This window comes from Manacus vitellinus, unplaced genomic scaffold (assembly GCF_001715985.3).
Source record: "Manacus vitellinus isolate BGI_N305 unplaced genomic scaffold, ASM171598v3 scaffold_2_pilon, whole genome shotgun sequence".
Classification (NCBI taxonomy): domain Eukaryota; kingdom Metazoa; phylum Chordata; class Aves; order Passeriformes; family Pipridae; genus Manacus; species Manacus vitellinus.
In genome coordinates this window covers 32,505,328-32,527,024 of record NW_021940208.1, presented here as the reverse complement: position 1 = coordinate 32,527,024, position 21,697 = coordinate 32,505,328, and the positions used below count along the sequence as shown (strand labels likewise).

General features: G+C 38.1%; 1 protein-coding gene across 1 annotated transcript; it reads right to left on the bottom strand.

The window, feature by feature from the left end:
* Positions 1–2,398: 2,398 nt before the first annotated feature.
* On the bottom strand, positions 2,399–21,651 carry VPS36 (vacuolar protein sorting 36 homolog). The gene is made up of 15 exons (XM_029960929.1): positions 21,487–21,651; positions 21,374–21,427; positions 19,611–19,679; positions 16,054–16,124; positions 14,091–14,205; positions 12,543–12,632; positions 11,146–11,232; positions 8,160–8,192; positions 7,968–8,045; positions 7,430–7,564; positions 6,480–6,545; positions 5,858–5,922; positions 5,301–5,385; positions 2,774–2,850; positions 2,399–2,690 (listed from the first exon to the last, which is right to left on the bottom strand). The coding sequence occupies exons 1-15, from the start codon at positions 21,649–21,651 to the stop codon at positions 2,597–2,599; spliced, it is 1,284 nt and encodes a 427-aa protein (XP_029816789.1). The 3' UTR covers positions 2,399–2,596.
* Positions 21,652–21,697: the final 46 nt, after the last annotated feature.

Here is a 21,697-nt window from a genome sequence, read left to right as displayed (position 1 = left end):
CTAGTATCATCTGTAGGAATGGCAATTCCTACATCTTCCCCTCTTCTAGAATCCTGCTAGGAAACAGGACTGGACAATGACAGTTTAGGATACTGTCATGTACTACCATGGTACTACACTCCTGTAAACATCTCGCTCCATTGTTCACCCAACAGCTGGCTCTCAGTATGGTTTCAGGTACATGATTTCTGTTGTATGTCAGCTGGGAAAACACGTTTAGATGTGCCAAACGCCTTCCCAGTGAAATGCCTGGCTTGAACTCAGACTGGTTCCCTCACGAAAGTGGTGCTTTTGTAGACATCTGTAGCTTGACTATTCTGGCTTGGATGGATCACAGGCTACTCAGCAACAGAACCAGGGCATTCTAATTACATTTAATTCTGCCCTTAAATCAAAACTATCTTGCACCCTTTTAAGTACAAAGTGAGACGGTAAAAATTAGTTGTGCTTTAAAAACCTGCCCCATGGAACCACAAGATTTTGATGTGTAAAGGTTTTAAAGCTGCTTAAAATATTTAGAAAGAAAAAAACTCAACAGAACAGTTGTTTAAGAAAATGTTTTAATTTTATTACTTTCTGGTAGTCATTTTCTTATGTGTCATTTTCTCATTTTCTCTAAACCAGCTATACAATTTACCCAATAGATTTCTTCTCTGTAGAAAAAGAAATCAAGGAAAAATATTGGGAAAGAAAAGCTTGACAAGGTACCATTATTGTAAATAGGCTGTATTATTATTGCTTAATTAAGATAACAAAACAGGTTGGAGGAACAGAGGCTGGGAGTTTACACTTGCCATTTCCTTTCAGGTTTTATTCTTTCTGCACAAGACATGCCCCCTTGTGGGGAGAGGTTCAGGCCCACAAACCATTGGTCTCCCATGACAGGTTTGGTATTGGGCAGAAGAGACAGTTGTCACAAAAAGCTTTTTGCATCTGGATTTCTCATTTTCCAGTCCCTCCCTAGAAGTGTCATCTTAGTGTACCTCACATTCAGTGGGTTGTGGAGAGGATGAAGAAAAGCAGCAAGCTGTAAGGCCCCCAAAGAGATGATACCAGGGGTTAACACAGTAAGAATAGTGTGGAACTGGTTCCTTTAGCTGTGTCAAATACATTAGTTTTAGCACCCTCCTGGAGCAGAGGAAAACTGCCCTAAAGAGAGCACTGCACTAAAGTTTGCTTGTGACAAGAGGACACAATTCGCTGAATCTAAATGAGCATCCTACAAACCCTAGGCATCATCACTGTAGGGATCTCTGCACTTTACTCCTTATTGGCAGGCTCTTAACCCATGTCTAAGCTATGGTAACACTGAAATAGTTCTGAAAATATTTTCAGGCTCTTATTAAAAGCCCTTTTATCCTTTTTTGTAATGTTGATTTGGCCATTACATCCACAATGCAGTTACCTATATGTTGTCCTTGCCCATACCTTGAATTAATTTTGTTATTTACTAAAAATCGTCTCTTCAAAATGCCAAAAATTTAGGTGATGTGGATCATAAACATCCACTTAACTGTTATCATGACAACAGATCTTCAAGTAGTGTAGCAACTCCACTGGAGTTATGAAAACTGAGGCTATCAAATTGCATTCAGTGTGAACACAGGGTGAGGAATACCAAACAATATCATACCTTGTGATTATTAAGCACAGGGTGATAGTCTTCTTCCTCCATTCAATACTGAAAGCATATTAATTTTCACATATGAGAGATAAGCAAACCAACTGTCTCCCCAAAACAGGTGACAGACTGATGAAACAAACAAATTATCTTTTGTAAAAACTACAAGATAAAAATCGAGCCCATTAAAGCACAGAGACTGGAAGAGTGACAAGGGGCTGCTCCACCCCACTAGAGCAGACAGAGAAAGGGCACCCAAAGTGCAACATAAATTGACAGGAAGGAGGATGGCAAGGAAAGAGAAGGGAGGAAGTCTGTGCTAACAGTGTTTCTATCTGAGCTATTAGCATAAAATATGACAAAATAAACACCATGATTTCTAGATTCACATAAAATACAATAATCTCTCCTGCAGCAAGTTCTTTCTGTATCAAAGTACAGATCCCCAAGATCCTCTCTTAGAAAACTGTTCATCACTTCAGGGAGAAAGGGTTATTCTACACTGGTTTGTTCCTTACACCTCAGTACACATTAAAGTGACTTTTCTTATCACTGCGGATACATCTGTCTGCTTTGTTGCTCTAGACATAAACAAACTGCGATTGGAGTACGCAGTAACCTGTCTTCTGGGTGCTGACCCTCATGGAAGACTACAGGGATATTCTCTCCACTCTCACTTGTGTGCAATCTTCATCTGAATTCTCTTGAAATGAGAAACTACAGAGCACATCAAATAAAATGTGAAAAATGAGAGAGTTGGCTTGAGACAATTGACATGCTTCTGACTTTGTGATTTCTATTTCCTTTCAGTTCCATGTAAGAGGATTCAGCACTTGAAATACCTGAGAACTGTAAAGCATTGCAATGTTCGTGTTTGTTGCAGCTGACTAACAAAATAAAATATTTAAGTCAGTTCTTGGAAGGATTCTGCCCTCTGCTCTCAACCGTTACATAAAAAATTGTACACAAATGACATTAGCTTTGTGTCAGAAATAAATTTGGGTAGAATCTCAAGCCTTCCACTGAATCGTCTCTGCAAAGATGGCCCATCTTTTCAGCAAGAAGCAGCCTAGAGAAAGCAAAAGAAGACATGCTGCATTAATTGAGGACAACATGGTAACTAAAGTATTAAATACAGCAATTATTACTTACCTTTCTTTGGCTAAGAGAACAGACATCCCCACCAGCTTAGCAAACTCATCAGCTGTGAGAGAACCCTTTTCAGATACCTGTCAAAAACCAAATACACAAATAAACAAACTACAGCATTAAAAGAACAACAAAGTTCTCTCAGCTACTGAATCAGGTCTAGCCTTTGGTAGCAAATCCCTTAAGAAGAAAACTAGTTTGTTTGCATTTTTAAAAAGTACAACTAATTATGACTATTTCCCCTTAAAGATATCTATTTTGTGCCTGGGGGAAATTGCCAAGTATAAAAAAGGAACATAGAAAAGAGTTAGATCTCTAAAAAAAAATGTATGGTACCCTTTTCTTTGGATTTTTTTTAAAGATGCCTTGGGATAAAATGAATGGAAAAATCAGAATAGCTCAGACAGCAGTATGCTGTCACTATAAGTATCTACACAGCCCAGCTATACTAAGTGATTCTGCAAACACCAAAGCTTAAATAAGGAAATAGAAGACCTGTTCAGAGCAGGTCATCAATGTAAAAATTGAAGTAATCTCAGGTAGAAGTGAAGAATTTGAGTTTAAAATTTAAAATATAACCACTCCTTATAGGAAAATCCCCAAACCTTAGTACTTGACATGATATTATGGCATACTAGGGGGATAAGTAAAAGCCACCATCACATTCAGTTGATACAAAGGACTGGTTCAGTCCTGGGACTCCATACTTTGGCCCCTTTGTCTCAACCATGCTACTTAATACATGCTAAAATGAAACCTCCTCACACATGTTGGACATATGCATGTTTGAAATGCTAGATAAATATTAGATATGAAGTCTAGACTTATTGCTGCATTGAATTTCCCAGATAAACATGTTTTATTACCCAAAAATTAATTAATTCTTCCATTTCTACATTGCTGTAGATTCATGCAAACTTGTAATTCTGGATGTAGTTGCCATTTCCTGCTTCCCACATAACTGGGTGGGAAGGGGTCTATTGTGCATCATTCTCAGCAGTAGTCATTTTACAGAAACTCAGATTAAATTAGTCCTAACATGAGATTTTAGGAAGCTGGGTGATCAAATCTGAGTAATGGAAGTCAGCTATACAATTGGTGATTAATTATCTTTCCTTCCCAAACCACTACTCTCATCAAGGGTGACTTTGGATTCCTTTGACATCCATGTCATTTCCTGTCTTCACTAGCCATTCAAATCACATCTCTCTCCTGTCTGAAACCTTTCACTTCTTCTCAGAACTTAATGTATAATGTACAGTAACATGAAAGTACAGGGTGCTTTTGGCCACAAGTCTGATCTCATCTTCCTGTTCCCTTATGGGCTAGCATTCCTCATTTGAAGTCTCTCCCTTACATTTTTCTATGGAGTCAAAGTCTCACATTAGGAAAATAACAGAAAAAAGGCACTTTGGTAATAAATTCATCATCTGTTACTTTTCCCAGTTAACCTCCTTTGTTATCAAGAAAGGTTTTTCCTTTCCTTTCAAAGAGATAAGTACTCTTATTGAAGGCAACAAATATTTAGAAACCAATCAGAAAAAAAACTCTAAAACAGAGTAGGTATTTTTCTGCAAATATAAGGAAATAAACTGAAAATATTAACATATATTGAAAGATTTAAGCATTTTAGTTTTGTTAATTTAGAATGGAATCTTTTAGATGGCTATATACATTTCTCTTATCTAAAAATATTTTTGATGAGTGAAAGCTATATGGTAATAAATCATGGAAAATGCACTGAAGAGTCTACCTCATATCAAGTGAGAAGCTGTCTGCAATAGCTCTACTTTTTCTCGACTGCCCAAGACAAAGCCCTCTTTGACTTTCATATTTAACCTGAGATACACTGAATTAGCCTTTTCTCAAGTGTGTGAAAATAAAAAAAATACATTCCACTGAAAAAGACACAGAAAAATGCATCAAATAATGGGATAACAGGACTTTAAAGTGTCCAGAGGCAGCAAGACCACAAAGGTTTATGACACTGAGCAATTTATACAATTTTTTTTCCTGATGAAGCTAGCTTAATTTTATACACAATATTCTCCAAGTGCTCATCACAGCAGCAAACTCAGTGCAAGATGTTACACATACAATGTACTGTTTTATGAAATAAAGCCAAAGCAAACAACTACCTATATCAGCCTTTAAGAGCTGCTTCCACTGCCTTCAAGCACATCATGTTCAGTGTCTGAAATGGGCTTCTGTTAAATTAGGTGCTCAATACCTGCCACGAATTTCATCCTACAGCACAAAAGACCTGAAGGAAGGTTTTAGGTTAATAAAGTTTGAGAAGAGATGGAAAAGTGATTTATTCCTTAAAGAGAAAGCAATGACTAGAGTTATTGCCTGCACTGAACTTTGAAGATGAGAAGTGCTATTTAAGTATTGCTCTAGAAGATATGGAAGTGGAATATTTTGTATTTCAAAACCTCAAAAGGAAATTCTGTACCTCGAGTTTTTGTACCTAATGTATTTAATTTTCCCTAGTATGGTCAGAACACTGAAGGAAATGAAGTACACTTACTGTTTCTAAAGCAGAAGCTACCATTTCCTCTTCATTATGAGACTGGAGTTCAATCACCATCACACCACTGTCAAATATCCGAAGCCTAAAATCAAAAAAGAGAAGCAAAGTAACTAAAAACCCCGTGCACATCACCTATGGTCACATTTCTAATGCACCCACACCTATAACCACATTACAAAAGGGGAAAAAAAAATCCAACCCCCCCCAAACAAAAGCTGTAAAATGAACTTAAGCTTAATAGCATCTTCAAAATCTAAACAGACTGAAAAGACCGGACTATATGTCTGGTCTTGGTTAAACCCTTTTCCCAGTCTGAAAAAATTGTATTGGAAGTGAAAAAAATAATGCCTTCCTAGTGAAGTGAGTCATAGCTAAAAACTAGTACTTTGATGTAAAGTGGATATTGGTGCATACAGCAGCATCCTTTAAGCAAAGAATGTCTTTGTAGTAGATTTTTGTTGCTGTTGTATTTTTTTTTAAAAGGTAAAATATTAAATCATCATGGTCTGACCTCTGAGTGCCATGTTCCATAAATAAATCTGTAAAGCTCTTACCTTATTGGCAATTTCAGTGATTCCAGCATTTTACAAGCATTTACTAAATCTTCTGGTGACAGCAACTATTAAAATAGTAACACATATTTATTCACAGCTTGCATTTCAAGTACACAGTACAACACCAAAACAAACAGTTTTAATAACTACAGCTATAAAATACACCAGGCCACACTTATTGTTAATTTTCTTCCTTTCTTTTGTGCAGTCTATTTTCTTGGCTTCTATGCTGCTTTCTGTTCCTTTATTATGTGTTCTATAATAATCCTTTTGCCTTGTTTACAGAAAGAATTGTTGTATTTTGTAAAAAAAACTCCAAAACATTCACCATTCTTTAGCAGTTTCTGTCCTTTAAGTTTTCTTTTCAGATAAGGATGGATTTTTCCTTTTACACAGTATTATAAAAAGCAGCACACATTATCACAACTAGTAAAGGATACGTAAATATAACATGGAAGAAGGAGAAAGGTAAAAACAGCCTAATTTTAATAAAAGGCTGATCGCTTCTTGCTTTTAGACAGGTAGAATGAGCAACTGTTAGGGAACATTTTTACCCTTTTTCTTTAATCACCTTATCACTAAAGTACATTTTATAAAATATTTAATAAAAGCAGTTTCTCACCTCTAACCCTCGCGCACGATTCACCAGACAGTACACTTCCGTGAGCGACATGATCCCTCCTCGTTCCTGTGTTAAGCATAAGGCTGGTAAGAGCAAAAGCATTAATCCAGTAAACACAGTATCTCTAGTCGTATGTGACTGATTCAACAGGTGAAACACAGGAGCTATGTGATGGGCCTGAATGGAGAAAACTAAAGAGGTAAATCGTGTCTTTCGCTAATCAGTTTAAAATACTAAACAGTAACACTACACCCAAAGACTGTGAATTACTTTGCTTTTAAAGCAAAGAATAAATGTATGAAACAGGAACAAGAAATTGCAATATGTAAATCTATCAATCAATTTACCATTTTTACTTTTCAAACAAACTCAGTTTTCCATTCTGATCACAGTAGGCAGCACACAGTTTTCACAAAAGTACTGTAATATATATGTTTTTCAGAAGGAACAGCCTTTTAAGTTGCAACATGAAATCTAACTTTTTGGTGAGAATCCTGAATTCTGTAATAGCTTCAGATAAATTAAACCAGGAGATATTACTAAGGGCACATAATCTACTTAATAATTCTGTCTTATATTTGCAAAATATGTAAATTTTAAGCAGTTTAAAGACTTATTACTTGTATTTTCAGTCAGTGTCATTTCACTTTATTTTAAAAACGTTATATTCTGCAGCAAGGGATGAATGCAGGGCTGTTCAAATAGAAGAAAGAGCACTTGTACAACTTTTTAAGTCTCACTGATATTTTGTAAATAGAAGAATTCTGCAAATTCTTACTTATATTTAAACATTCAAAAAGAGGATATATATTCCTTCCATAAACATTGAATATGAGGCTGTGCCGCAAGATCTGAGACTTTAAAAAGAGGCACAGCACTACAGCCAAAACATGTTTCCATTGAAATTCAGCAACACAGAGAAAATGCTGGTGCAAAATGAAGTACTTTACCTCTAATGGTGTCTGCAGTATTCCAGCTAGTTGCTTTGCCAGTTGCATGTGGTACTGTGTACCCGATCCATATGTTTCCCTAGTAACTGGATTAGCTATACCCATACTCAGTAGATAGGACTTGAACCTAATAGTCTGAAAGAGCAAACAAATAAATTTACAAGTACATCAGCTAGTGAATGATACTGGTTTTTAAAAGTCTTTGATTTTATTACTATAAGGCAGTTTTAGTGAATAAATCCGTAAGTTTACTACCAAAAAAGTAAATTGCTAACAAAGAGAAGGCAAGACTTTACACAATTTTTTTTTGACCAGCAGAGGTCAAAAAATAGAAAAAAATACACAAAATCAGTAAAATCCTTGCGTTTAAGAAGCATTAAAAGAAAAATTAACACTAAACAAATAAATTCTATAAGGGACCAAAACACAAAGAAACCAACCAGGAAGTGGTTTTTATTAACATTACATGGACTAAATGGATAGCTTTTTGCTTGTCATAGGCACATTTCTGTTAACTTTAAAAATGAAATTCATTTACCTCATCCTCAGTAATGTCACCTTGTTTTTCTTTAATCTTATTAGCTATTGACTTGGATAACTCCACCATTTCCTTAGCCTATCAAGAAAGACACATAGATAAGTCAACTTTCAGCTCAACAGAGAAAAGCATGCTTGAAACTGAGAAAACAAGCATAAGTCTACTTGGACAAGTGACACATGCCATACATACCTTCTCCATTAGTTTGCTAAGATCCTCAAAAGCCTGAAACAAAAAGCAGACAGTGCAGATCAGTGTAATTTATCTTCATGGATACAGGAAGTTGCCATTGTGCACCTATCCAAGCTGTTCATAAGAGCTGCTATCCCTTTAGGTTAGTATGTTACAGTATGATATATCATATATAGTTTGTTGATGCATCTATTTTATGTTAGGTCTTTTAACTAAAATAAACATAAACAACAGAGAATGAAGAAGAGAATCAAACAATTGCACATTTTTCCAGTATGCAAACAGTAGTTCAATATGATTTATGAAGTCCACAATAGGAAGGAACAATGAGATACTGAGAAAAGATTAAACTGTTGAAGTTTATTATGCTCTCGTATAAGCTGGGGGAATGTTTCTTGGTGATGATGGCAAGTTTTCTTCCACCAGGTAACTCTCTCAAGGAGATCTATTGTTTCTGGCAGCAAGCCAGATATAAATATACAGATGTACTCCTCTGGACAAGACAATTTTACTTTAATGAGTAGATGTTACTAAGTCAATAAGAAACAGTAATTTCAAGTGAGCAAGGAAGAGGGTGTATGTTTTCATGTGTATGCTTAACTGAAGGGACAAAACCTCTAAAAATGTGTGGCAACATCTCTTCATTTGAATATCACAGTAAACTGCTATGGTCTCAAATACAACTCCAACAACAGCACACAAAGGGTATTTTAGGCTTAAATAAAACATATTTTAAAAATAGCTGAAAATATACTGAAATTCAAAACTTTTAGTAATGAAAACCAACTAGCTTTAAAAAAATTCATGTTTAAAAAAAAAAAAGACCTAACAACTCCATTAATGCACCTATATTAACAATTGACTCTCTGTTCTCCCATCCTCATCAACACACATTCAGCATCCCCACTTGCTTCTCTCAAACATGACAACATGTCCAGGTGGTCAACCTTTTCAAACAATCTTTTTTGAACAACTGATCTGAGAAAAAAATTCCCGAACCTTTTCAGCTAAACTTTGCCTGACAGCAGCACCAAGCCCTCCAGCCACAAGAAAAGAAGGCTGTTCAGTTAGAGTATGTCAAATGACCAGATGCCTATCTTGCCTACAGCTTCTAGTCACTGCTTCTGTGTTATTCCTGGCTCATTCTGACTAATCCCCCACTAGAAAGACACATTTTAGCAGCATTTTGACTCAATTGTTCCCATCTGCATTTAGGTGCCTGCCTTAGAAGCTTACTGGTCTGAGACTGAACATGCAAACAAGAAAAGGAGATACTTCTAGGAAGGGACAGGGTTTGCTTTTGATCTGAACACCTCCTAATGGTACCAGTGTTTCTCCACTGACTGGAGAAGTTCAGCCTCTTAAGACTTGGTACCTGAGTTAAATGTCCAAAGTTTAATGGGACAAACCTAGGTTCAAGGGCAGAAAAGAAAATATACCACCGTAGAACAATAATTTACCACTATGAGAACAAGAGCTTCTCTTTGGAGTATTTCTTCACTCCCTAATCTGCCAAATTCAGTAATTTACAATACATTTCCCAATCTCTTGTGTAAATCACCGTCCTTCTACTGTACTTGTAAATGGTATCAACAATAAGTTTTCTACCAAGGCTTTTCCCATCTTATTTCTAATCTCTATACCTGCATGAAAACATCATTCATGAAAAGAACCCTTGATTTAGCTAAATAAAGAGCACGGCTGTGTCTAAACTCCTCCTCTGCCTGACTCACAGAGGGCAGGCCTGGAAACAAAGGGGAATGTGCACACACCTAACAGGAACTTCCTCAGATAAACAAAAGGCTAAAGAACTGGATTCTTATCAGCGCTGAACAGCAGATGCAGGAAGCCTTTTCCTGGAAGCCAGGGCACAATTTTTTAAATTAAGTCATTTATAACATTTAAAGCTGGAGGAAGGCAGGATTTTACAAGTCACAGCTTTCCTCTGTTCATACAACACATACAAATGGATTTCTTTTAGTCTCCGACAAAGCTACTAAAGGAAAAAATAAGCAGACAATACCTTTTGAACTATATACACATGCATGTAACCACAATACCTTTTGAACTACACAAAACTTCATTCATTACATTCCTCACAGACAGAAAGCAAAAACGTTTAATGCTACCAGTATCAGAAACAGCACATGGCCTGCAAAGGTAAAATCATTTTCTTAGGTATTAGAGCAGGGAATGGCCTTTTTTCTCATGGCACGTTGAATCCCATAGAGCTTTGCAACAAGAACAAATCTGTTGCATGTAGTTTTTGAGTATTTCTGTATTAATCTCTACCACCAAGCAGAATCAGACTATTTTTGAGGATATTGCTTTCAGGTATATATGAAGAAATTAAATGTCTCTGTTGTCCACCAGTAATGATATCTGGAATTCAACTATTGTGCTGTTTCTAGGGAAAAGGATGGTCTCTATCTAGCCCAGGTGTTTAGCAAAATATACTTGTAATGTCTTGTCAATGCCTGGACTCCAAATCATTTTACTGTAATCATAATCCTAAATCTAACTTCTAAAAAAATTACTATGTATAAGATGAAAACCTAACTTCACCACAGTTATGCTTGGACCAGCATATTCTTAATATGTATTAAATTCTCAACTGAAACCAAAATTAGTGTTAAAAAAAAAACAAGGAAAGAAACCCCCCCTCAGACACGTATAGACTCTTTCTAGACATGTATTTGTGTTCTTTCCCTGAAGAACAGTCACTGAACTCAGATTTCTAATTCTACCAAAATTAATTTTATAAATAGACAGTTTCAAAGAACAGTCTTCTTGAAAGGAACTGTTTAAGTTACATTGACAAGCCAGTTAAACAAAGTAAGTAAATGTAAATAATACATTCAATCAATTCAGATTTCTCAACAAAAAGAAATGAATAGTCTCAGATGCTCCTGCCCTTAAAAGAAAGTGTGAATGAATGTAAATGGTTCAGACAGCTGGCTGACCTTGAACATTCAGAAGTACCTACCTCGGAAATGTTTTTGTCAGTCTCTTTTCTTTTTTCCTCTAATTTCCTTTCAATCCCTACAATTCCTACAGCCCTTATTCTTCCTGCCTAAAAAAAAAAAAAAAGAAGGAATCAAAATAGGAAATCTTAAATTTTCTCATCTGCTTCGCTGTGAAAATTAGAGGACAGGAAATGTTCCCCCAAAGAACAGATATCATTCATACAATATTTCATACATTTCTTGACAGTATTTTTTTAAACCAGAGTGAAATAAAAACACCAATAAGTGTGAAACATGTACAAATTTGCTATACTAGACAGAAAATTACATTATTATATTGAAGTTATTAATATGAAGAAATTTAATAGCCTGATCCAGACAGAGTATTCCCACTCATCTCAATTGTAGCCTCCCGAGTCCATGTGAACACACATTACTAGAGCTGTGGAAATGCCTGAGTATACCTAAATATGATTACCTCAAGAAATCAAGCCTGAAGAAACACAGACATAGAAACACAATGCTGAGTGCAGTCTAATTTACCTTGCTGAGAAGTATCAGCATGGAGGTGATGGTGAAACTTTTACTAGATACCAAATGTGTCTTATAAGGGCTGGTATTAAGTACCAGTGGTGCCAGCCCTCAAATCTCTGACTGCAAGGCTTAGCACTGGTGTTAATGAGCTGCTATGACCTAAGAACAAGAGGTAAGGTATTTTCATTAGATTCTTCATGCAGGGTACAGGTTTCCCCATTAGTCCAAATGCAATTGTGCTTATAGGTACTACATTTGCCAAGGAGTACCAACGGGATTTGACATTGAACAATTTTTAAATCATTTTATTCCATTCATACAGTACTATATGTCCATATATGCAACATATTCATATAGAGGAACAACATCTACATGTTTATCAGAGTTTATAACCTAGAAGTATGCAGACAGATAAAGAGGGTAATCTAACCACTTAACATTTTCCATAACAACTGTCCATTTAGAATATTCATTTAAACCAAAGATACATAGGTTTCAAAGTTGCATATTAGATATTTGATATCCAGTCACAAAAAAAACCCAGAAATTGCAATTAAGACTAAAAATCTTGCAGCTTCATTAGATGTCTCATGTTGAATAAAATTATATGCAAGTAGATATATTGCATTTGCATAACTATGTGTATGCATGTCTGATCAACTACTCTAGTCTAAACAAACTCAAGAGAGGCCACTGTGTTCTATCAGATGAAAACTACAAAGCAGAAACTAATTTATGGCAGCGAAGAAATAGGCAAAGTAAAGCTGAATTCCCATGTGCCCATCATGTTGGTTAGAGAGGCATGCTGGATGCAGTATAGGGGGGCAGCAAGAAATGGAAACAAGAAATTACATACAGATGCTGCTCAGAAGCTCTCACATACCTGTGTATCCTTGTTAACTTGCATGGCTTGACCAGTAGGCATGCTCTCCCATCTCCTTTGTGTCATTTCTTCTGATAATCGCCTATAGAACTGCAAACATTAGAGAGTGACAACAGACATTCCATAAACTGTGCAAGGTACCTCTGGGTATTTTTAGCATCCCGGTGGTAGATAAAATAAACTTCACTATAAGATAAAATGTGGTAACACCTACATACCCATAGTACAACATCCATTATCTGGAAATTCTTAATGTCCAGTCTTCAAAAATACACATATTAGAGTAGGAACAATGTAATCACTAGTTCAACTCATATAAGTATTTCTATTGTAAAATATTTCTTTCAGATATTCAAAATGTTCCAAACCATGCTAAAGTTAAAAATGTCGAGGTTCCCTCAAAGGCATGCTTTTTAAAGGAAGGAAAGTTGAACAATCCAATCACTACTGATCTGTTAATTCAACAATATAAAAACAACCACACAGATCAATTACACTTATATGTTTATTGTTAATACCAGAAGGTGGCATTAGTTAAATACTTAAAACTTAGTGTATCCCACTGACCAATAAATAGAAAGAAAATCTATTCCATTCTTATGGTTGTTCAGGTTCACAGGAAAGTGTTCTGAAGTCATAAAGAAAAGCTGGGGTGTAATTGATATGCTTGGAACCAGTAAGCATAGTAAATTTAATTTTCAGACACAAAACTAACATTAAAATAAATAAGATTATGATTAGGCAAAACATCTATACAATTACAACTATGCATAAATCTACCGTTGTTAATCTGAAAACTGCTCATAAAGAAATGAAAGTGAGTCTGATCACACACATGCATTTATAAGGCATTTTTAATTACTTCGAGTTGAAAATCTGATTTTCTGTAGTGATCAGGTACAGCTTTTTTCATTGTTTGAAGTTAAAGTTCTCAGTCTCTTCGAATGAGGATCTTACACTGTGAAATTTCTTTACAGAGTGTAATTTCTTTGTCTTTTAGGATGAGACTTGTTTTAAAAATATATTAAAATTTTCTTAGAATGCTCAGAGCCTTTGAGGTTTGGTGTTAGGTAAAAAAAGAAGTTTTATAAAGCATAAAATGAAAAATTATGAGGCAACAAAAAGTGTTCAGCAATAAAAATAGAGAGATGACTAAGTTGTCTGATTCCTGTTCAGTAGAGAGGTAGCTACACAGAAACATCTTTTACTCTGTTAAACATTTAACAGATTTCAGAGATGTCATTTTGGAAAATCCTGTGTCCAATTTACTAGATTAAAAAAAAGAAGTATAAGATTATACTAAAACCACTGATGTAAGGATAAAGCCTAATAATGGCTCTTGACATTTTTTGAACTCTATTTGCATCATTTAACCAAAGTATTGAATAAGGAAGACTTATAATGTTTGTCTTCCAAAAGGATGTACTGAAAAAGCTCCACCTCAAAAGTAAACACAGAAAGATCACGGAAAATTATCACTAACACAGCAAGAGGAGAAAAGCATGTCCAAATATCTGATGTGCTTGGCTTGCATGGCATAAAACTTACCTCAATCTGCCCATGTTCTTTGAAAGAAAGCTTGATATAGGAATATTTGCTGCTTTGGAATGGACCAGGCTCTTTGTTTGAAGAAGCAGGGTGAAGATGAACTACTATTTTGGCACTAAGAAAAAGGTAAAGGAAAGAGAAGAAATCTCTGTAATATCTAAAAAAATTATTTCTACAATCAAAGTTAACCATTTCATCAAAACCTCTTTTAACTTTATCTCACATAAAGAGCTAAAGTGCGTGAACAAATGCTTTACATTTGTCCATCAACATTTAAATATTTTGACTAAGCAGATCTTGCATAAAAACTGCTATACCATCTGAAACAGCAATATCTCACAAATTTAAAATGTACCTACCACCAGTTTTTCAGAAATAAGCACAACGAATTTTAAAATTTCAAGTAATAATTTCTGACAGATTTGATTGTTGTCATTCCATTTGTCAGTAGTTATTGCAAGTTAAAAGCCAAAATACACTATCTTTGCCACAGGAAAACAGAAGGTCTCAATTTTATGTTTAACCTATTCCACTGGCATATGTCACTTGTGAACACTGTATGTGAATTTGTCCAAAACCAACATTCAAAGGTAACATGCATGGAAATAACAGTCTAAAATGACACCACCAAAACAAACTTTCAGATAATATTATTTTAGGAACATTAACAGACTCCTATCACAACATGACTGCAAGCCGGCCATTCCCATCTCGTTTTCCTGATACTCTTTGCATTGGTCCATATTTACTTGACTTCTCCAGCATTAGTGAATTATCTGATTTCTTCTGGATATCCTCAGCATACCAAACCGACTGTAGGCTGAAAGCAGATGCCAGCTATGTATATATTTTTCCAGTTAATGTTTTTTCTCTTTTTTCTTGTGAAACTTAGAATCATAGAATCATTTATGTTGGAAAAGACCTCTAAGATCATCAAGTCCAACTGTTAACTGAGCACTGCCAAGTCCACCAATAAACCATGTCCCCAGGCCACATCTGCACATCTGTTAGATACCTCCAGGAATGGTGACTCCACCACTTCCGCAGGTAGCGTGTTCCCGTGCTTGACATCCCTTTGGGTGAAGGAGTTTTTCCTAATATCCAATCTAAACCCTCCCTGACACAACTTGACACAATTTCCCCTTGTCCTGTCACTTGTTACTTGAGAGCAATAAGGTCTCCCCGAGTGTCCTTTCTCTAGGCTAAAGAACCCCAGCTCTCTCAGCCGCTCCTCATAAGACCTGTGCTCCAAACCCTTCACCATCTTTGTTGCCCTTCTCTGCACACACTCCAGCACCTCAATGCCTTTTTGAAGGGGACTCAGAATTGAACAAAGGATTCAAGGCGTGGCCTCACCAGCGCTGAGTACAGGGAGATATTCACTGCCCTGGCCCTGCTGGCCGCACTATTCCTGATACAGGTCAGGATGCCACTGGCTTTCTTGGACACCTGAGCACACTGCTGGCTTATACACTCCTTTATACACATACCTACTGAATTAGTTATTCACTCACTGGAAACGCTTGAGTTCCTTCTAAGCATCACTAGCATTTCCATGCCCAAAATCAATCATACAGTTATGAAAAGTCATATAATATGGAATCTGTCAAAGTTGCTATTCCCAAAGAGTTCTGTGGCACAAAGGACTAATATTAGCTTTCAAATTTAGATCCAGCAAAATCACTGTTGTCATTTATGACTAATCAAATAATAATGGCATGCTAAAACATATACTCGTTCGTGATTACAAGACAGTTATCTAACAAATCACATCAAACAGTGCTTTGTCATGACTCTCTTACACATCTGACCTCAAATGAGGAAAGCAGGTCATTGTGGCTGTCAATCTGAAAATTTAGATTGCAAATGGAACTTACCACGAATTAATATATAATTTTGGGTACCTCACATAATATGCATATGCAAAGTATTTATCCGAAAAGGACTGCGACAACCACCTTACCTTTTTCCTATCCCGGATGATTGTTCTTCAATAAATACGATCTGAGACAGAGGTACAGCAATGCAGCGCTCCTGGAACAAACAACACAAGCATAAGTGAAATTAAAGCTATATCCTGACTACTCTCATTTTCTAAACCCAGGTGTTGTCTTTCCCCACTTCACAGACAGTACGGATCTCTACAGGTGCTGCCTGAGGCACTCGATATGAAATATGATGGTAACAATAGAAACAATCTATTAAAGAGAAATACATGTAGAAAAATAACATAAAACTGAAACTGAGTTCTAGTCAATAAAAAAAAACAACCAACAAATTTAAGTGTCAGTGAGTCAACTTTAAAAACTTAAAGTAGATTAATAAGTGGACTAAGATCTGAAGATTTGTTAAATTTCCAAGTTCAAAATTTAAACACTAAAACTGACCCACTACTGCATCTTATCCCTGTAGGTGCACAATACCCATAGGTTCTTAACATTTTTGCACTGATTTTATTTGGGAGCTAAAACAATATCCAAAATCAGCAGCCTTCTAAATGTTGAATCTCTGAAACACTAGACTACTGTCTGAGTGCAATAGGAATTTTTCCATTTATCCGACATTGAAGGACTGAATCCAGCACTTGACGCATTTCAACACACATTTACTGGACTGTGCTTTAGACAAAACAAAGAAGAGCAAGAAGTAAGACTGTATCCATCTGCTGGAGACTAAGCTAAAATATGCATCTGAGACAGAAATTGCTACGGGAATGATTCAAAGCATCTAAGTAGGTGCCTGGTCTTGTTTTTGTGAACATCCTTTGGGGAACATAATTTTCCACACAACAGCTTGATGAGTGACACAGTCACACAGAATAAAGGAAACACAGGTTGCATTCCCTCTTTGGACCTCTCTTTTCCACCTGCCATGAGGGTGTGCCTAGCACCACTTTACAATGAACACTGTAAGAGGGGCCTCTCAACCCCTACTACCAAAATTGCTCCTCTTTACATGGACTAATTAAATAACCATTACATTGGAGATCAGGTAAGTATACATGAAGGAACTCCAACTAATAAGTAGATCTCTTATCGGCAAAAAACATGGGTTGTACTTCCTGTTCTTAAAAACTCTTTATGCAAAGTTACCCAGATTCTTCTATGACTCCAGTTTCTATAGCCATTATGTAGAACAGCTACTGTTTGTAAAACACCCCCAAAATTCTGGACACCTTAAAGACACGCGATATGATACTTCTGTTAAAAAAACTATTTGAAAACAACAAAAAGTTCAACTATATATAGCATGCACGCTGTCAAAATGATTGATTCATTTAGTTCACATCTAGAAAGTTATGAACTCACTGTAAGTACAAGGGCTTACAATGACTCCTTCCTCATTAGAGAACTAGACAAAGGAATACAAAAATAGAAATGTGTTAAAAATGCTGTGTGTTTATTTGGAAATCTTTTTTCTAATGTTTCACGCTCACAGTATGCATGATTTTATCATTTAAAATGCTGTACAAAACATATCTATGTAACAAATGTTATAGAATTCCTTTTTTTTTTTTGAAATCACTGTATTTTCTATCCTGTTCAACTGCAGATGGTATATAGAAACAGCACCTGTAAAACACAGCTGTCTGTGTTTGTAAGAAGGTTTGCTGTGTTCACCTAAGGATAAGTGCCCCATTTATCATTAAAGTTTGCTGACACAATAGAAGGGGACTCTCTCTACAAGTTTATTCCAGGTAAGCTAGCTAAGGTTTCTAAGTCTGATATTACACCACAGTGGAGCTTAGGCAACAGCTCACCATGAAAATAAAAGGACACTGTGCTCCCCATGTTTCAGCTGCGAGAGCCCAAAAATTAGTCAGCTTTCTGTACCATACTAACAAAGTTAATTACATTTCCATAATCAGAACTGGGTAACTTTTGTCAGTCTCTGGGACATGTTTTTGCCCCTTCTGTTAATCAAGCCTGGAGTTTGTCAGAATCTTTGCTCAGTTAAAGTAGTTAAAATAATTTTTTTTCCTTATTCTCCAGGGTTCTCCTCTGCTGATTTAGGAAATTCAATGATCTTGAAAGAGTACAGGAAATCGTGTGGCCTAGGAGCAGAGGGAGAAGTTGGGAAAAAGAGAGAGATGTCACTCTTTTGTTGGAAAGGATAGAATACGGATATGATCAGTTCTAAGAGTTGCTGAAGTCATCATGTCTAATGTTACTTCAAGCAAGCAAAAAGTCCAAGTGAGAAGATTAGAAGCAGTGCATGTTGCAGTACGTGGTCACCTCTCAAAAAGAGATGCTGATGAAGAAATAAGCGATTAACACACCGTTTAGCACAAACTCATGTAGACTGTGGAAAAAGCACAGTTAATTTATACAGAACAGCTCACAAAACGGACAATCAACTCCTGACTTGTGAACAGTAACCCCACCCTGGGCATTTTGAGACATTTGTACTAAAAATATTTCTGTTATTCCTGCAAACAACCCCTAGAGAAAAAACACATATTGTTTTGCCAAATTTAAGAACATTCTGGTGACACTGCCTTCAGAAGGCTCTTAGTAGCTACCTGCTTTGGAGCAAGGATGTGCATACTTGGTAGGGAACAGCCGCTGGGTGTGAAAGGTGCTTGTGCTACCCCTGCACAAAACCAGCCCAGTAGAATATAATTCGCCTTTGAAAAGATGTCACCTGAATGTGCTGTCTAAACTTTGGCTTCCAGGGTTAAATTTCTAAATTACTGTGTCCAAAACAAGCATAACCCAACTCGGTCTGACGACTTCAACTTCTCCTTCAATTGCACCTGTAGTGTGGTGCATGTTTCACAGCCTATGTTTAGAGCTTTGTATGTGTTTGTAGTTTTTCCTCACTCACTTCCAGCCTGCAATCTCAGGCTCTGGGTTGATGATACAAAGCATTCAGCAGCAATGTTACCACACTGTAGTTCTGATAATGCTACTTAACCTCGGACTAACTGTCCACAGCAGTACAGACAAATGTTCTGGCTTACTGAAGAGACGGTTCAGCACAGGAACCGGCAGCTGGGAGGGCCAGACCTGTGCAAAATAATACTGCCACCAAACACATCCTATTATCAAATCACAGTCGTGGACTATATGGTGGGAGCAGAAGACAGGGAAACTTGAACTTGAAACCAATGAGGAAGAAAAGGTCTTCCTAGACAAGGAGCATGGGAGAGAACTTCATGTTATGATTTGCCTGACACATTGAACTTCAGTCCCAAAACCAATGTTTTTTACTGCATGATACCAGGCTCTTTGCTCCTTTATTTTTGTGCCAAAGAAAAGGAAAGTTTACAGGATTCATTCACATCCCTTCTCATGTCTGTGTGGTTATTTTATTAAAGCAGAACTGGGTCAAAGAACTTTCCTCTACATAATTTTCTTTCCACTGTGAGCCAAAAAATTGACTATACTTGTAAAAGAAAACATGCACAAAGGAAGGAAAAATCTCCTCTTTGTGTGCAGTCTTTTCATTGCAAGCTACTTGTAGTTTATGACGGAATTTACAGCTGAATGACATACAGGAGACAAAAGTGGGACTTACATGATTCTTCTGATCCCTCCAGATCAGTCTGTGCGTGCTAAGCAGTAAAACTCCACTATCAAATTTCACCTAAACCAGAAAAATAAAACAGATCAACAACAAATTTAACCGGTAAGTTGCATAAATACTGATCTTGGAAACATTACACCTTACTAGACATAACAATCAGATTCAACAAGCCAATATTTTGAGAACACCTCCCCTTTTTTCAGAAATCAAAATACATGAAGTTTAGGAAACAATGGAGAAAATAAGTATAAAGGGATCAGATAGATATACACAAACTTCCTTTTTAATGGATATAAACTTTGTCCCCTGGAAATCGTAAGGGATCCCCCCTCCATATACTGTGCAAGATATACAAACACTTAAACAACCTACTAAGAAGATGCTACACACAGTCTGAAATCTTCCATTCTATCACATAGGAGTATTGCTTCTATCCATCTTACTGTTGAAAAGCTCTTTATTCATCAGACAGCAAACAGTATGTGGAAAATCTGTGCTAGCAAATTGCTTCCTACTTGTAAAATCTGATGCACACTTTTACAGCTTTCTGTGAGAGTGCACAACTACTGTGGTGTGGAAAATGGAAAGATCTAGAGTCGTTCCAGCAGTAAAACGAAGCAATAAGCAGGCTGGCTCAGACAAGTGAAGGGTCAGTCCCTTGATGACCAGAGCACCAGTGCATTTTACAGCTACCAAGACAACTCCAGTGTGAATTGTACATCAGGCCCCGTACATGACACCAAAGTCACTGTGTAGGGCAACACAGGGAAGGCTCGGCCCTAACAGCTCGAGCAGTGGACAGCGCTTTGTGACAGCAATGCCAGCACACCCTGTGGGGCTCCCAACCCTCCCTCCATGTAGCACACACTGCCCAAGGCCTTTCTCACAGAATCATAGAATCAGTTAGGTTGGAAAAGACCTCTGAGATCATCGAGGTCAACCCATGACCCAAAATCATGTCACCTAGACCATGGCACTGAGTGCCATGTCCAGTCTTTTCTTAAACACCTGCAGGGACAGTGGCTGCACCACCATTCCAACATCTAATCACCCTTTCTGTGAAGAAACTCCTCCTAATGTCCAACCTAAACCTCCCCTGGTGCAGCTGAAGGCTACGTCCTCTCGTCCTCTCACTAGTTACCTGGGAGAAGAGACCGACCCCCACCTGACTACAACCTCCTTTCAGGTAGTTGTAAAGAGCAACAAGGTCTGAGCCTCCTCTTCTCCAAGCTAAACAACCCCAGCTCCCTCAGCTGCTCCTCATCGGACTTGTGCTGCAGACCCTTAATCAGCTCCATTGCCCTTCTCTGGACACGCTCCAGCACCTCAATGTCCTTCCTGAATTGAGGGGCCCAGAACCGGACACAGGACTCGAGGTGTGTCATCACCAGTGCCGAGTACAGCGGGACAATCACTGCCCTAGTCCTGCTGGCCACACTATTGCTGATATAGGCCAGGATGCCACTGGCCTTCTCGGCCACCTGGGCACACTGCTAGCTCATGTTCAGCCTGGAACTCCGCCCTAACAATCTCCTCACAGACATAAACCCCGCCAGACCCTGGTGCAGAATGTCCTCCCACACCCCCGACCGATGCTCCACCAGCAGCCCAGGCCCTCAGACCCCTCATATCGCGCCCTCGCTCGACACCACCCACACTCACGGCCCTGCCGCCCCCTCGCCCGGGGCCCGCGGCCTCCTCCCCCACCCGGCGCTCTGCCGCGCCGCCAGGCACAGCGCGGGCCGCCCCCTCACCTTCTCCTCCCGTCGCTGAGGCGCACGCCGCGCTGCTGGACCACCAGCGTCTCCCTAGCTCCAGCAGCCCCTGGTCCACGAAACCTTCCATGGCCGCCTTCCCTTCGTCGGGCCCCCCGAGCTGCGGCGGCCGTTCCCCGCCCGCAGCCGCCAGGCGCGTCGGCCACCGCGCGCGGCCGACCCGCGCCCCCTGGCGGCGCTCGAGGAGCAGCCGCCATGTTCCCCCGCCGCGTGGCGGAACGGGAAGGCAGCGCACGCTCCTCCCTCCCACTCGCCATGGCCAGTTCAAGTCCCGCGGCCCGGCCAATCAGGACGGCCCTGCCG

Excerpts from the sequence above, each read along its gene's own strand:
- VPS36 (XM_029960929.1), bottom strand. The coding sequence starts at position 21,651 with ATGGCGAGTGGGAGGGAGGAGCGTGCGCTGCCTTCCCGTTCCGCCACG. Across the intron at positions 21,428-21,486 it reads CGGCCGCCGCAGCTCGGGGG|GGAGACGCTGGTGGTCCAGC; the intron begins GCCCGACGAAGG and ends TGCTGGAGCTAG. Across the intron at positions 16,125-19,610 it reads GGAGGGATCAGAAGAATCAT|GAGCGCTGCATTGCTGTACC; the intron begins GTAAGTCCCACT and ends TGTTTGTTCCAG.